Here is a 13,663-nt window from a genome sequence, read left to right as displayed (position 1 = left end):
ATGGAGAATGTATTATCACTGGGAGACACCTGAGATCCACACACACACACACGGAGAAATGCATCATCACCAGCAGACACCCAGGCAGGAAATGACCTAATCACCATGCACCTGTGAGACCCCAGGTGGTCTTTACTCAGCCATCATCAAAGAAACAACTAGAAGTGACGTGCTCTTTCTTGACCAGAGGAAGCCTGTCTTAACATGGACCACCAACTCAATGACTTCTGCTTGTATGTCACCATGTTACATCTCAGACCAACCAGCCAGGAGCTGACTGTGTATCTAATCTAGGGGCATCAGTCTGTCTGTCCTGTCCTCCCCCCCACCCCCCCCCTCCCACAGCTGACGAAGACACATGCAAATGCTTCGTTTTTTGTCACACCAACCTGGCTGGTCTCACCTTTACCTGACCGATAACAGACACAGCTAAACCAGAATCTGCCTCGCACCCCTTCACCCCTACCCTGTAGATAACGAGCAGTTACATCATAATACATCATAACACCCCCACCTAACAACCCCCCTCGTTCAACCAAGGAAAACATTCATACTGATAAAACAGGCAGACATAAAGGTTAGGTTTGGCTGAGCATTCAAATTGATTCCTAATTCAAGTACACCCTGTGTATGTGGCAGTATTTGCCCAGGTCTGGTGGAATGGACAGAGGAATACATCACTCACAAACCAGGAAGTAGGTGCTGATTTGTTTATTCAAACTATTTGACACCTGAGCTACCCTATCTAGGAGAGATACAAGAGAAACCTCGGCTGGAAACAGTGTAATGTGGAATAATTGAAGTAATGCACAGACTTGCGCACTCGTGCAAACACACTCACTTTGTCAGACACACACACACACACATTCCCTAATACATTAGATAGGCCCACCCACCAGAGAAGCTGATAGGACAGGACACTCACATGCTGGGATGGAACCTGTGTAATGGTGATCTCATGAAACAATTAAATACTAGAAACCATCTCAGATTGTGGTGCTCTACAGGCCAAATTACCAGCCAATCAGTCAGCCAGCATGTCGGCCAACCAGTGAGTCAGCCAGCCAGAGAGTCAGTCAGCGTATCAGTCAGTCGGCTAGCCCCCCCAGCCAGTCCTTTAGTCAGTCAGGTTGGTGACACTAGGTAGTACCCCTGGTATAGGAGGAGGAGGTGAAGAGGGAGAGAGGAAGGGACTGGGATAGGAGGAGGAGGAGAAGAGGGAGAGAGGAGGAGGAGGTGAAGAGGGAGAGAGGAGGAGGAGGTGAAGAGGGAGAGAGGAAGAGACTGGGATAGGAGGAGGAGGAGAAGAGGGACAGAGAAAGGGACTGGGATAGGAGGAGGAGGAGAAGAAGGAGAGAGGAGGAGGAGGTGAACAGGGAGAGAGGAAGGGACTGGGATAGGAGGAGGAGGAGAAGAGGGAGAGAGGAAGAGGAGAAGAGGGAGAGAGGAAGGGACTGCATCAGACATCCCAGTGGGTCTTCTTTCTTCTTTTTTTTCTTTCCTTCTCTCTTTCTTACGCCCATCAATGGAAAGGACTGAAAGCAAAGTTATAAGAAGTGACAGAGAGAAAGGTAGGAGAAGGAGAGAGAGAGAGAGAGACAGGAAAGCACCCCGGAGAGAAAGGGAAGAAAAGAGGAAATGACTGTGTGAGAATCAGGGCGGGGGGACAGAGAGGGATGGACGAAAGAGGAGAGGGAGGGAGAGCCCTCCCAGGTGTTTGTGCAGTGCTGTGTTCTACCGAGAGTACACGTTGACAGATGGCAGGAAGACAGACAGCCAGCCATTACTTTCACACAACTTTATTTGTCAGTTTATGTGTGTCAAATGTTGAGTCGTATTTCTCTGAGCTGGCCTGATAGAACCAGACTGCATGGTCTGGTTCAGCTTTCCCTCTGCTCAGTTGTTCAGTCACCATGCATGTGTGAGCGCGCACACATGTGGAGCTTTCCATACACTTCCATAAAGTGTGATGTCAAAAGTATTTTCTTGTATAAGGACTCCCTGTTGTTGTGTCCGGCCGTATGTTAAACATGCTGCTATCTCCGAAGGGTGAAAACACCCATATGTCACCCTGCTATAGTCAGGAGAGGGATGCTCCTGGGTGTCCAGTTAAAGATACAGTCCATATCCTCTGTCCCCCCCAGGGGACAGAGGAGTCATAAATAACCTGTGTCTCCTAAGACTGCGACTGAGAATCTACAGCACAAACTAAGATGGAGAGGAGAGGAGAGAGGAGGGGAGATGAGAGGAAGGATGGCACTAGATGGGTCCCAGGACTCCTGGTAGACACGTCTCTCCTTCCTTCTCTCTCTCGCTCTCTCCCTCTCTCTTTGTCTCTCTCTTTCTCTCTCTCTATCCCACTGACCATGTGTTTTGTGCAAAGGCCTTGTGTAAATTTGTTTTCCTGTCAATCTGTCTCTCTCTTGCTTCTGAGTGTATGCTTAACAAGGTGTCTCTGAATGTTTGGGCATGGTAGAAAGAGAGAGAGAGGGGAGGGATAAAGGTTGTGTGTGTTTGACAGATCCCACATGTGATGTGACATTTATGAGCTGACAGCTGATGAGGGAAGCTGTTACTGCGCAAACACACACACACACACACACACAGATGCAGACACATTGTGGTCAGCAGAGGACATAGATGATTGATGAGAACCCTGAGGACTTAGAACTTAGACCTGGAAAAGCAAGAAAAGGGGAGCAGAAGGAGAAAGGAAGGAAGAGAGATGTGGGTGGAGAATACACGCCTCAGCAATAGGCAGGGGGGAGCAAGCGAATCTGGGCCAGAAGATTGCTTCCGATTCACATCACCCTCTGTGGTCTGAGTATGAACTCTTACCTTCAGGACGCAGGTACATGATGCCACGGGATGCCAAGAGAGGCATCACATCTTTTGTTCCAAGAGGTATTCAGCTGCTCAATCAAATCAGATAGTGTTTTTATCCCTTTTTTTTTATCCTTTTATCCTTTTTTATCCTTCTTGGCACTATGCACTATACAGTGTACTGGACCTGCTGACATTCTTGAGTTATTTCTTAAGTTATTTCTGTGATGCCTTCAGTTGTATTTTGTATTATTTTATTCTTGCATTTATTGTCTCGCTGTGCTTTATAATAATTATGTTATGTCCACTGTACTGTCCTGTCTGCAGTGTTGAATGTATCTGTTTTCAAGCTGTTGGTGCAAAACAAATTCCCCTCAGGGCAATACATTTACATTACATTAACATTTAGTCATTTAGCAGACGCTCTTATCCAGAGCGACTTACAGTAAGTACAGGGACATTCCCCCCGAGGCAAGTAGGGTGAAGTGCCTTGCCCAAGGACACAACATCATTTGGCAGAGCCGGGGATCGAACCAGCAACCTTCTGATTACTAGCCCGATTCCTTCACCGCTCAGCCACCTGACTCCGGGCAATTAAGGTTTCATTCATTCAAGAGGAGAGAAAAAAGGAAAGAAGAATGGTGATCAGTATTGGGGTACAAGAGACAGGTGAAGTACTGAGGGGGAGAGGAGAAGGAAAGGAGGAAAGAAAGCAGAGTCCCTGGATGATCCTGCCCAGAGCTGTGATGCTGTGTGCCAGTGATGCTGGCCTGGAGAGACTCGCTGTCTGACCCCTGAACCTGGGCCCAGGGGTGGAGCTTGGATGAGGAGGAAAAGTACCTACATGTTCACCTCTCATACGCACATGCAGCATGTTGACCTGGCATACATACAGCATGTACACTTATCATACACACAAACAGTACATATAATCTGTACACATACACCTCCCATACACTGTGACAAAAGTAGAGATACACTGGAAAGTTACAGAGAGGTGAGGAACTAGCAGGGTTGTTTAAGGACTGTGACCTCAGACAGACTGTGATGCACAGCACATGCACAGCCTGGCGGGTTCTGTCGTAAAAGAAACCTGACGATTCATCTCACTGCAATGAACTGGTGAACCTCAATTACTGTAAGCGTGTAGCGTTGACAAGAACATTCTCTTCCCTCTCTGTCTTCCTCCATCACTCTCTCCCTTTCTCCCCCCCCTCTCTCTCTGTCTCTCTCTCTCAGTCAGACGTGATTATAAGTTTCAACAGATTTTCTGGTTTTTAATTTTGTAGACTGTTCTGACCTCCTTGTTCAGAGTCCAACATTGGTCCACTGTCAGCTGGTTTGGTGCGTGGAATGTTTAAGAAAGCTGGGCTTGAGCTGAACATGTCGTCTTTCTCCAAACCCCCCGAGCCCCCACAGTCCTCTAACCTTCCCTCCGTCCCACCATCCCTTCATCCCCCCACACAGACGCACATTCAACTCCAGGAAGTATTGCACATTATTCTCACACACGCTGACTATTGGGATATTTCCATTTGTGTGTGCTTGTGTGCGTGTGTGTGATTAATTTTCTATCATCATAGCAGGAAACAGGCTGCCCAGAAAACAAACAGCCAGAACCATCGTCCTACTGTAGGTCTCACAGCACAGTCCCACACCCAGATCTGGCTTCTCCACCTTCAACCCTCTATGAACTAGTTATTTGCAGTTGTTATTGCTATTTTTGGTCGGCCTTGAAGGTACACAGTGAGCTTGTCTAATGACCTGAGCAACCGCTCCTACAGTAACTAACAGGCTTAATAGAATCAATTAAACCATTTGTGTGTGTGTAGGGTTGTGTGTGTATGTGCTTCTGTGTGTTTGTTTCTGTTTGTGCGTGCATGTGTGGGTGTACATGTTTGTGTGTGTGTTTATGGGCTTTTAATGTCTCATTCAGCAAATGTTTATTGGAACTAGAGTATTTGTGTTAGAGTTGCCAGCCCAACGCCTTTATCTGGTTCATAAAACAAGCCCACCCAACGTAGTCAGTGTTTCTGCTGATTCATCTCCTGCTGTAGGCCGTTGGGTGTTTACGGTGGCAACGGTTTGCATTCAAACCCCCACACACACACAAATGCAAACACACAACGCATACACACACACAGCCAGAGGGCAGGCCAGGACAGGAGTCTGTGAGGTCAGACTCTGACTCTGGAACTGAAGTGGTATTGCTGAGTGATCAGCATTGCGATGCTCCACAGGTGGTGAGGCCCACCTTCCTAACTAACATGCTGACCACTCCTTAAATGGGCATCATTAAACCAGGACGACACCTGCTTTGTGACGTCATCCTTTCATCCTCCACAGCAGTTCAACCGTCAGCACTGATTTCTGACTAAGCCATCTTTAATGGTGTGTGTGTGTGTGTGTGGTGAGCTGTTAGAAGGGCGTTCTTCATCAAGTCTTACTGTTTGATGTGTAGAACTCATCAAAGTAGGGATTAGAGAACATTCTGTGTTGTGGTTGAATGGGCGCTGACACAAACACACACTCAAACACACACACACGAGAAGCAGATGTGAGAATGATTGCGTCTGGGTGTGTGTGAGTGCTTGTCCTGGCATCCATGCGACCTGGTGTCCTGTACTGCATGGCTGGGTAGTGGAGAGAAAGGTTACATCCGACACAGTAGCCATTGTTCCCTCACCTTACACCTCGGGTCTCTTTCTAGAACCGTAACATTCTGTAGAGCACCTTAGACATGAGTTTTCCTCGGACGACCAAGCCCAGAGGAAGGTAGAGAGGAGGAGGGACATGCAGGTGTCTTTGCTGCCAGATGTGTCATTAGAGCCGTCCAGCCTCCTGAGTGGTTGTCTGCACACAGTCCCTTTCCCCTACCCTTGAACCACAAACCAATGAACTCTCTTGGGTTTTGAGACGTCGCTCACCATGGTGACACGACTCTTGTTATGGGATGCCAGGCTCATGTTAGTCGGCACCGAAAGAGAGACTAAGGAAGAGGAATGAAATGAGAGAGTAACGAGTTGGCAGGAAGGATTGCACAGCTAAGCCCCTCATTGGGTTGAGGCCCACGTCTGTGCGTCAGCAGACGTAGAGCGAAGGACTGACAGAGATCAACCACAGGGCTTACCCCTCAACCCCCCCCCCCCGACAAAAAACCTGCTTCTTTAGGTTGACAGGTGAGCTTCGTGTCAGGGGTTTTGAAAGGGGGCAGGGGCGACATCATTGGCGTCTCTGAGTCAATCATGTGAGATGATCTCTGTGACATCAGTGTTTGAAGGTAGAGATGGATCGTGCAGCATTCTGCTGCACAGCCACATGAAGGAGGTGAGGCTGAACCAGGGCTGTACCTGGGGAACAGCCTCCCTGCATGACTCATATGCAGCTACACCACCACAAACTCCTTTGAACTTTTTATGTGTTTTGTTGTTTGTCTCCCAGCCCCTCCCGAAGTGGAAAGAAAAGAAAGGAGACGACAAATTGAAAATTAAACCGAAAGAGACGTGAGAAATCTGAAAGACCAAAAGAGAGAATGACTGTGAGAGAAAGGGAGGGAGAGAGAGAGACAAGGAGAGATGGAGGGAAGGCGAGAGAGAGGGGGAGGTAGATTGAGGCATCATGCCAGGATGGATAATGTGATCCGACAGTCTGGCTCTACTCTACCTGCTACATGCTAGAATGACTCCACACTGCCTGGAGTATGTGTGTGTATCTAACCCTAAGTGAAGTGGAGAGGTTTGGGGGGGGAGGGGGGAGAGAGAGAGAGAGAGACAGAGAGAGAGAGCGAGAGAGAGAGAGAGAGAGAGAGAGAGAGAGAGAGAGAGAGAGAGAGAGAGAGAGAGAGAGAGAGAGAGAGAGAGAAGGGGCGGGGGTGTCCTCACGACTCCCTTCCAGCTAAATGAGAAGGCAAGGGAAACCACCCTCTTCTTTTTCTCTGCTACTTTACCCCCCCCCCCCCCCCCCCCCCCACATTCGTCCTCTGCCTCTGAGGAAAGACATCAGACAGGCCTGATCGGTCACGACCGAAGGCCCAGCTCCTCCCCTCACTTCTTCTGCTCTTTCTCGCTTTCACTCGCCATCACTTACTCAAAGGCCCTTTCATTCGCTCCCTCTCTTTCCTCTCCTTTGTCTCCCATCCTCATGGATGGTGAAATGGGTCTTGGTGTGGTCAGCTCTCCACGTCACACGCCTGAGTCATGGTCTGGCAGGCAATGAGAGTGAGGAGGTCCTGATTCAAACTTCCGTCCACCCGGTAGCTGAATCAGCCTGAGACCTGTCATAGAGCTGGGTCTGGGACATGTCTGGCCTGTGTGTGCGTGTGTGTGTGTTCTGGGGGGTCAGCATGTGTCCTTGGGGTAGAGTGTGTACGTGTGTGTTCAGGTCAGTCAGACGCTGCATGAATGCTGTCACACAAGGAAAACAAGGATGTTACCAGTAGTTTTCCAATGTGTGTGTTGTGGTCAATAGATGATTTAGTCATGAGGAATAATAATGCTAAAAGACATACGCACATCCTGACACAACACACACTCACACATGCATATCCAAACAAAAGGCAGCTTATTGCGAACATGTGGACCATAGAAATCTCTGGGTTTGTGTGTGTATGTGGAAGCAGTTTGTCACATAGACACCAATGCTTTTGGAAACCGTTTTTCAGTCTGGGATCCCCCTCGATATACACACACACACACACACACACACACACACAGCTGTGGAGCAGAAAACTACCTCGGCCAACACACCCCGCTCCCTTAGTCTCTCTCTTTCCCTTCTCCTCTCTCCATCCCTGTCTTCCTTCTCTCACTATCCTGACCGTTGTCTATCTCCTCTAACTCCACCTTAGTCCTTAATCTTTTTAATTTTTCTCTCCTCCTTTCCTTCTCTTCCTCTCTCTTCGTCTGGTCTATTCCATCAGGAAGCATTGCTTCTGCTCCAGAGACTTCTTCTTCTCTGATGTTTCCATTGCATCTCTTCTGGATAGTCATGTGCGTGAGGTCATCACAGCTAGAAGGTCAGAGAGATTAACCAGTTTAGAATTATTCTCAGGATTCTATCCACTCTATCTCTCTCCATGTCTCTCTCCAAGTCCTAAACTGGACCGCTGTGAAGGTGTGTGTATGCGGTTTTGTGTGTGTCAACGTGGTAGGCCAGTAACACATTAGGCATGGTTTTCCTCTCTTCTGCTGAGTAGAAGCCTGGTAAAACAACATTTCCTTGTCTACACGCACGCACACACACACACACACACACACACACATACACACACACACACACACACACACACACACACACACACACACACACACACACACAGTGTGTGTGTAAACACTCTGAGAGACTGAGGAGCAGAACAAAGTGTGTTGGCTCAAAGAGTAATTTATGGTGCTGTGTTTATGGAGAAAGCTTTACAGACACATACAGGGACCTCTACACTTCGAGGGTGGCTGGGCCTGAGCCTACAGCTGGTGTGTGTGTGTGCGGCTAGTGTGTGTGTGTGTGTGTGTGTGTTTGTGTGTGTGTGTGTGTGTGGGAGGAACAGAACCGGGTCTGTATAGACGAATGATAAAGCAGGCAATCCAGAGGATGTTCTGCTGGAACCAGAAAGATCCTGCTCTCTGGACTCTCAGTAGAACCCACTGACTTGGAGAACCACAGTGCCTCAGCTCAGTCTGTCTATCTGTCAAAGAGTGAGAGACAGACAGACAGACTGGCAGACATGACAGTGGAGAGGGGATGCAGGGTAGACATGTTGCTGATAGAGAAAGGGAAACATAGGATCAGTAAGGGAGAGATGAACGTACAGATTGTGAGGAAGTGAGAGACCATGACGCCTCCATGAAACTCACATCTGGAGAAAGACTTAGTCATCCTCTCCATCCCTCCATCCCATCCTCTCCTCCTCCTCTCCTTACATTCTCACCCTTTACCTCTCTACAGCCCCTCTCGCCCTGTCACTGTCCTGTGTGGGAGATTTGGTTTTAATGGGCTTCTCTTTACTCCCTACCGTGACACACACACACACACACACACAGAGACGCACACACACACACACACACGCAGAGACACTTACGCACACACTCCCTACCGTGACACACACACACACACACACGCAAACACTCCCTACCGTGACACACACACACACACACACAGAGATACACACGCACACACTCCCTACCGTGACACACACACACACACACAGAGACACACACGCACACACTCCCTACCGTGACACACACACACACACAGAGACACACACGCACACACTCCCTACCGTGACAAGGAGGAATGGTGAGGCTCAAGTGTCGCTGGACTCCCATCAGCCCATGCTCTCTTATGTCTCCCTCGACGACCAGACGAAGAGCAGCAATCCATCACACACACACACACACTCACACACAGTCTCACATTCATCACACACAAATACCTAAACCCCACTGAGTCCAAGACACATGGCTAGTCATAATAATAATAGTAAACATCATCATTAGACAGACACATTCACACAGCTCACACACTATTTCAAGACACAGAAGTGTGTGTGTGTGTGTGTGTGTGTGTGTGTGTGTGTGTGTGTGTGTGTGTGTGGATGCAGGACATGAATCTGAGGAGCAACAGTTGCCCTCCCTCTTTCATAGAGAACCCCTCCCTCAGAGATGTCTTGCTGAGAACAACAGTGTAGCAGGAAGTCACCTTTGATCTCCACAATGAGAGGGAGATCAGGGAAGTGAACTTTAAAAGAAAAATAAATATATTATGGATTATTTGAATGAAAGCAAGATCAAAATATTGGGATTTTGAGAGAGAAGAGTGCAAGAAGGAAAGAGACAGAGAGATAAAAAGAGAGAGAGGGAGAGAAAAGGAGAGAAAGAGAGCTTATTATTACTATATATCTGTAACAAATATTTTGATGATGTGAAGTTACACCAAATGTTCAGCAGAGGGAGGAATGGAGCAATGATCCTTCCAGTGACAGCCCTGTACACGTCCGAACAGGGGAAACACACAGAACAATCAACTCTATATTAGAACCTTATTTGCAGTATACATATGAGGTATAACCATCAACAACACCAACAACATTCACAACATGATGGTGAGTCAGACCCTCAAGTTGCTTTGGTAACCAGTAGGTTACCATGGTTGAGTTGTTTGCACCATCATGACTTTGCATGACATGTCTTGGTCCAACAGACAGACACACAAACGACTCACACACACCGTCATACACACCTCATATGCACACCATCAGAGTTCCCTGTGATGATGTCACACAAGTGATGTCATGGCCAATGCCAGATGTCTGACCCATTAAAATAGAAAGTTTATTTTGTGGCCACTTCCTGGTGAATCGTCCAAGGAAAAATATTCACGTCATTAGAGAGAGGAAAACCCCACATGACTGGCTGACTGACTGACTGACTGGCTGGCTGACTGGCTGACTGGCTGACTGGCATGCTAGCTGGCTGGCTGGCATGCTAGCTGGCTGGCATTGTAACTCACTGACTGACTGACAAGCTGACTGACTGTCTGGCTGGCTGGCAGATTGACTGGTTGGCAGGCTGACTGGCTATGTGACTGACTGACTGACTGACAAGCTGGCTGACTGGTTGGCAAGTTGGCTGGATGGCTGACTGGCTGGCATGCTAGCTGGCTGGCATTGCAACTGACTGACTGGCTGGCTGGTTGGCAGATTGACTGGTTGGCAGGCTGACTGGCTATGTGACTGACTGACTGACTAACTGACTGACTTGCTGGCTTGCTGATTGGCTGGAAAAAGGACAGATATTCCAATAAAGTCAATAAAATCAAGGCTGCCTTATATGGTGGTGTTTTACCTCAAACAAGCTTTACACTCTGAGCCAATCATGAGAGAGCTTATGACCATCTCAAAACTATGCGTTGAGTAACTGTCCCCCACATTTCTCCTCACCTCCATGCATGTATACACTTGTTACACTCCAGCAGACAGAAACGTCACTGCTATTAAAAGCTCAACAATACAGCCCAATCATCAGTGATGTTTAGATGAAGTTTACTAGTATGATTGAGAAAATAACTGGGGTCTAGAGGGGGGGGCAAGGAAGTGGGTGGGGGGCAAGAGAAACCAGACTAAATAGAATGAAAGAGGCAGACAGACACTCAGGCACTCAGAAATACACCAGACAGACAGACAGACAGACAGGCAGGCAGGCAGGCAGGCAGGCAGGCAGGCAGGCAGGCAGGCAGATATGGAGACATAGAGACTGACAGTCAAATACACAGATAGAGACAGGCAGACAGACAGACATACCGACATACCGACATACAGACATACAGTCATACAGACATACAGACATACAGACATACAGACATACAGACATACAGACATACAGACATACATACATACATACAGACAGACAGACAGACAGACAGACATATGGACACACAGAAACACAGACAGACAGACAGGCAGGCTGGCAGGCAGGGTAGTGCATGAATAAAGAAGCTAGGTAAAAGTTAGACAGAGGGAGTGAGTCAGACAGAGGGGAAAAGTAAAGGGTGGGATCCTGACGAGGAGAGAGGGAGGAGGAGGGAGGCCAGTATAATTACCGTTAGACACAGAGAGAGAAGTACAGACTGAGAGAGAAGAGAAGAGAGAGAGAGGAGAGAGAGAGAGCCCTGCCCACTCCAACAAACCCATTCAACGTGTTCAGAGAGAGAGCTGCCAGAGATCTACTGAGAGAGAGCAAGAAAAAAAGGACAGGAAGAGACAGGAAGAGATAGGAAGAAGGGAAGAGAGCAAGAGAACAACTCTGTTATCCTGTGCTGACACAGACAGAAAGCTGCCCTGATCGTTCACTCACACATACTCTTACACACGCAACTCCTCAACTTCCTAAGGACCAGCCTGCTTCTCTCCACAAACTCAGACAACACAGAGAACACCTTCTCCGCAAGGATTACACTCCTTTTCCTCTCCTTTTTCCTCCACGTTCCAGGGGACACTTGGGACTTTTTCCTCCAACTTCAGCACTAGTCTCCTCAGGGCTGCGTCTCCTTCCAGCTCTCTCCCAGAGGAGCAGATCCACACTCTCCACCCTGCGACCGGGAGAAGCATTTCAAGACTCCTGGCAGACGGAGGAACCTAGACTTCAAAGTTTGGAGCATCTGTTCTTTTTTTTCTTTCTCCAGACAGTATTTTTTTCTCCCTGCTCTCTGTCTCCTCTCGTGGTTCCAGCCGACTAACTAACTAACTGTAGCTCTCCAGGATGTCAGCGTTGCTGCTGTGTGGGATGTTGCTGCTGGGTTTCCTCCAGGGCTGCTCCACCTCCCTCCCCGCCTCCGGCACCTCTTCGGCAGGCACGTTTCTGGCCCAGACCCCCTCCCAGCTCCAGCCCCAGGGTCAGGGTGTGGAGGAAGAGGGGGCGCTCTGCCCCTCCTGTGCCCTGGCCCACCTGAGGACTCTCCAGCAGGGTCAGGGAGGAGCGCAGCAGCGGGGGGAGGAGGAGGTGGTGGAGGAGGAGGAGGGGGCAGCCCAACCTGAGGTGGTGGAAGCGGTAAAACGCCACATCTTGAACATGCTGCACCTGCAAGCTCGACCCAACATCACGCACCCGGTGCCGCGCGCAGCCCTGCTCAACGCCATACGCAAGCTGCACGTGGGGCGCGTGGGCGAGGACGGGAGCGTGCAGATCGAGGACGAGGGACACGGACGCTCGGACACCAGCGAGTCGGCGGAACAGACGGAGATCATCACGTTCGCCGAGGCTGGTGAGTCTCACCTGCGTGTGTTTGTGGGTGTGTGGATAGATATTTGTGTTTGGGAGGTATTTTTAGTTGATCCTGTGTGCGTATGTATCTGCTTGTGATGCTGTGTGTATGGGTGTCCCTGTGTGTGATGTTTTGTGTCTGTGAAAGGTGTCTTGGATGGATTCCAGAATGTGTGTGTGAAGGGGCTGGACACACCATGGGTCATAAAAAAGCGGTTTTGTTAGATCCAGCTCTGTAAAATTCTCTGGTCGGTCAGCCAGTCAGGCAGTTTAGTGGATTCATAAATCTCTTTAACAACTGTGAGCTCTCAAAATACTCTGAAGGGTTTGTGTGTGTGTGTGTGTGTGTAAGGGGGGGAGGGGTAATTCCACCTGCTTAATTCCACCTGTATGATTCAGTTCAGATGTTCACCCTGTTAACAGCACCCCCCTGCTTCCCCCCCGTCCCACAATCTCCTTTTAGCATTCCAGCACCCCCACACCCTCCCTGGACACACATGTACACACACACACACACACGAACACACACACACACCTCCTTCAGGTCATTCAGGACCTCCCGCTGTTTTAGCAATTATGTCATTATCTGCTTACAGACCCCCAAGGTGTGTCCGCTCTGTTGATCTGTGTTTGTGTATATGTGTGTGTGTGTGTGTGTGTGTGAAGTTGTTCAGATAACTGCAGTGGCTGTTACCTAGAAACAGAGTGTTTTCTCCAGACGCAGCAGAGAGGAGAGAGAAATGGGGGGGAGTAAAGAGAGAGAAGATAGGGAGAAAAAAGGGAGGTGAGACGTAAAGGAATCTTTTCTCCGTTTCTCTTGGTTTCAAAGAAGGCTGCGTTCAAATGTTCAAAGGTGCTGCCAAGCGGCTGATGATTGTGTGCGAGATCAGAGCGCTAACAGTGTTTTAGGGGGGGGTAACAGTGTTTTAGGGGGGGTAACAGTGTTTTAGGGGGGGGGGTAACAGTGTTTTAGGGGGGGGGGTAACAGTGTTTTAGGGGGGGGGCTCTCCGACTGAAACGGGAGAGAGAACCACAGAGAGAGAGAGCGAGAGAGAGACAAGGTCCCTCTCCCCAGAGAAGGGAAATGT

The 13,663-nt window shown here is 48.9% G+C and overlaps 1 protein-coding gene across 1 annotated transcript; it reads left to right on the top strand.

Annotated features, from left to right (window-relative positions):
* Positions 1 to 11,419: 11,419 nt before the first annotated feature.
* LOC134034948 (inhibin beta A chain-like) lies at positions 11,420 to 13,193 on the top strand. The gene has a single exon (XM_062479675.1). The coding sequence runs from the start codon at positions 12,075 to 12,077 to the stop codon at positions 12,672 to 12,674; it is 600 nt and encodes a 199-aa protein (XP_062335659.1). The 5' UTR covers positions 11,420 to 12,074; the 3' UTR covers positions 12,675 to 13,193.
* Positions 13,194 to 13,663: the final 470 nt, after the last annotated feature.

Source organism: Osmerus eperlanus, chromosome 15 (assembly GCF_963692335.1).
Source record: "Osmerus eperlanus chromosome 15, fOsmEpe2.1, whole genome shotgun sequence".
Taxonomy (NCBI): Eukaryota; Metazoa; Chordata; class Actinopteri; order Osmeriformes; family Osmeridae; genus Osmerus; species Osmerus eperlanus.
The sequence above is the reverse complement of the archived record's forward strand: the minus strand, read 5'-3'. Positions and strand labels throughout refer to the sequence as shown.

Excerpts from the sequence above, each read along its gene's own strand:
- LOC134034948 (XM_062479675.1), top strand. The coding sequence starts at position 12,075 with ATGTCAGCGTTGCTGCTGTGTGGGATGTTGCTGCTGGGTTTCCTCCAG.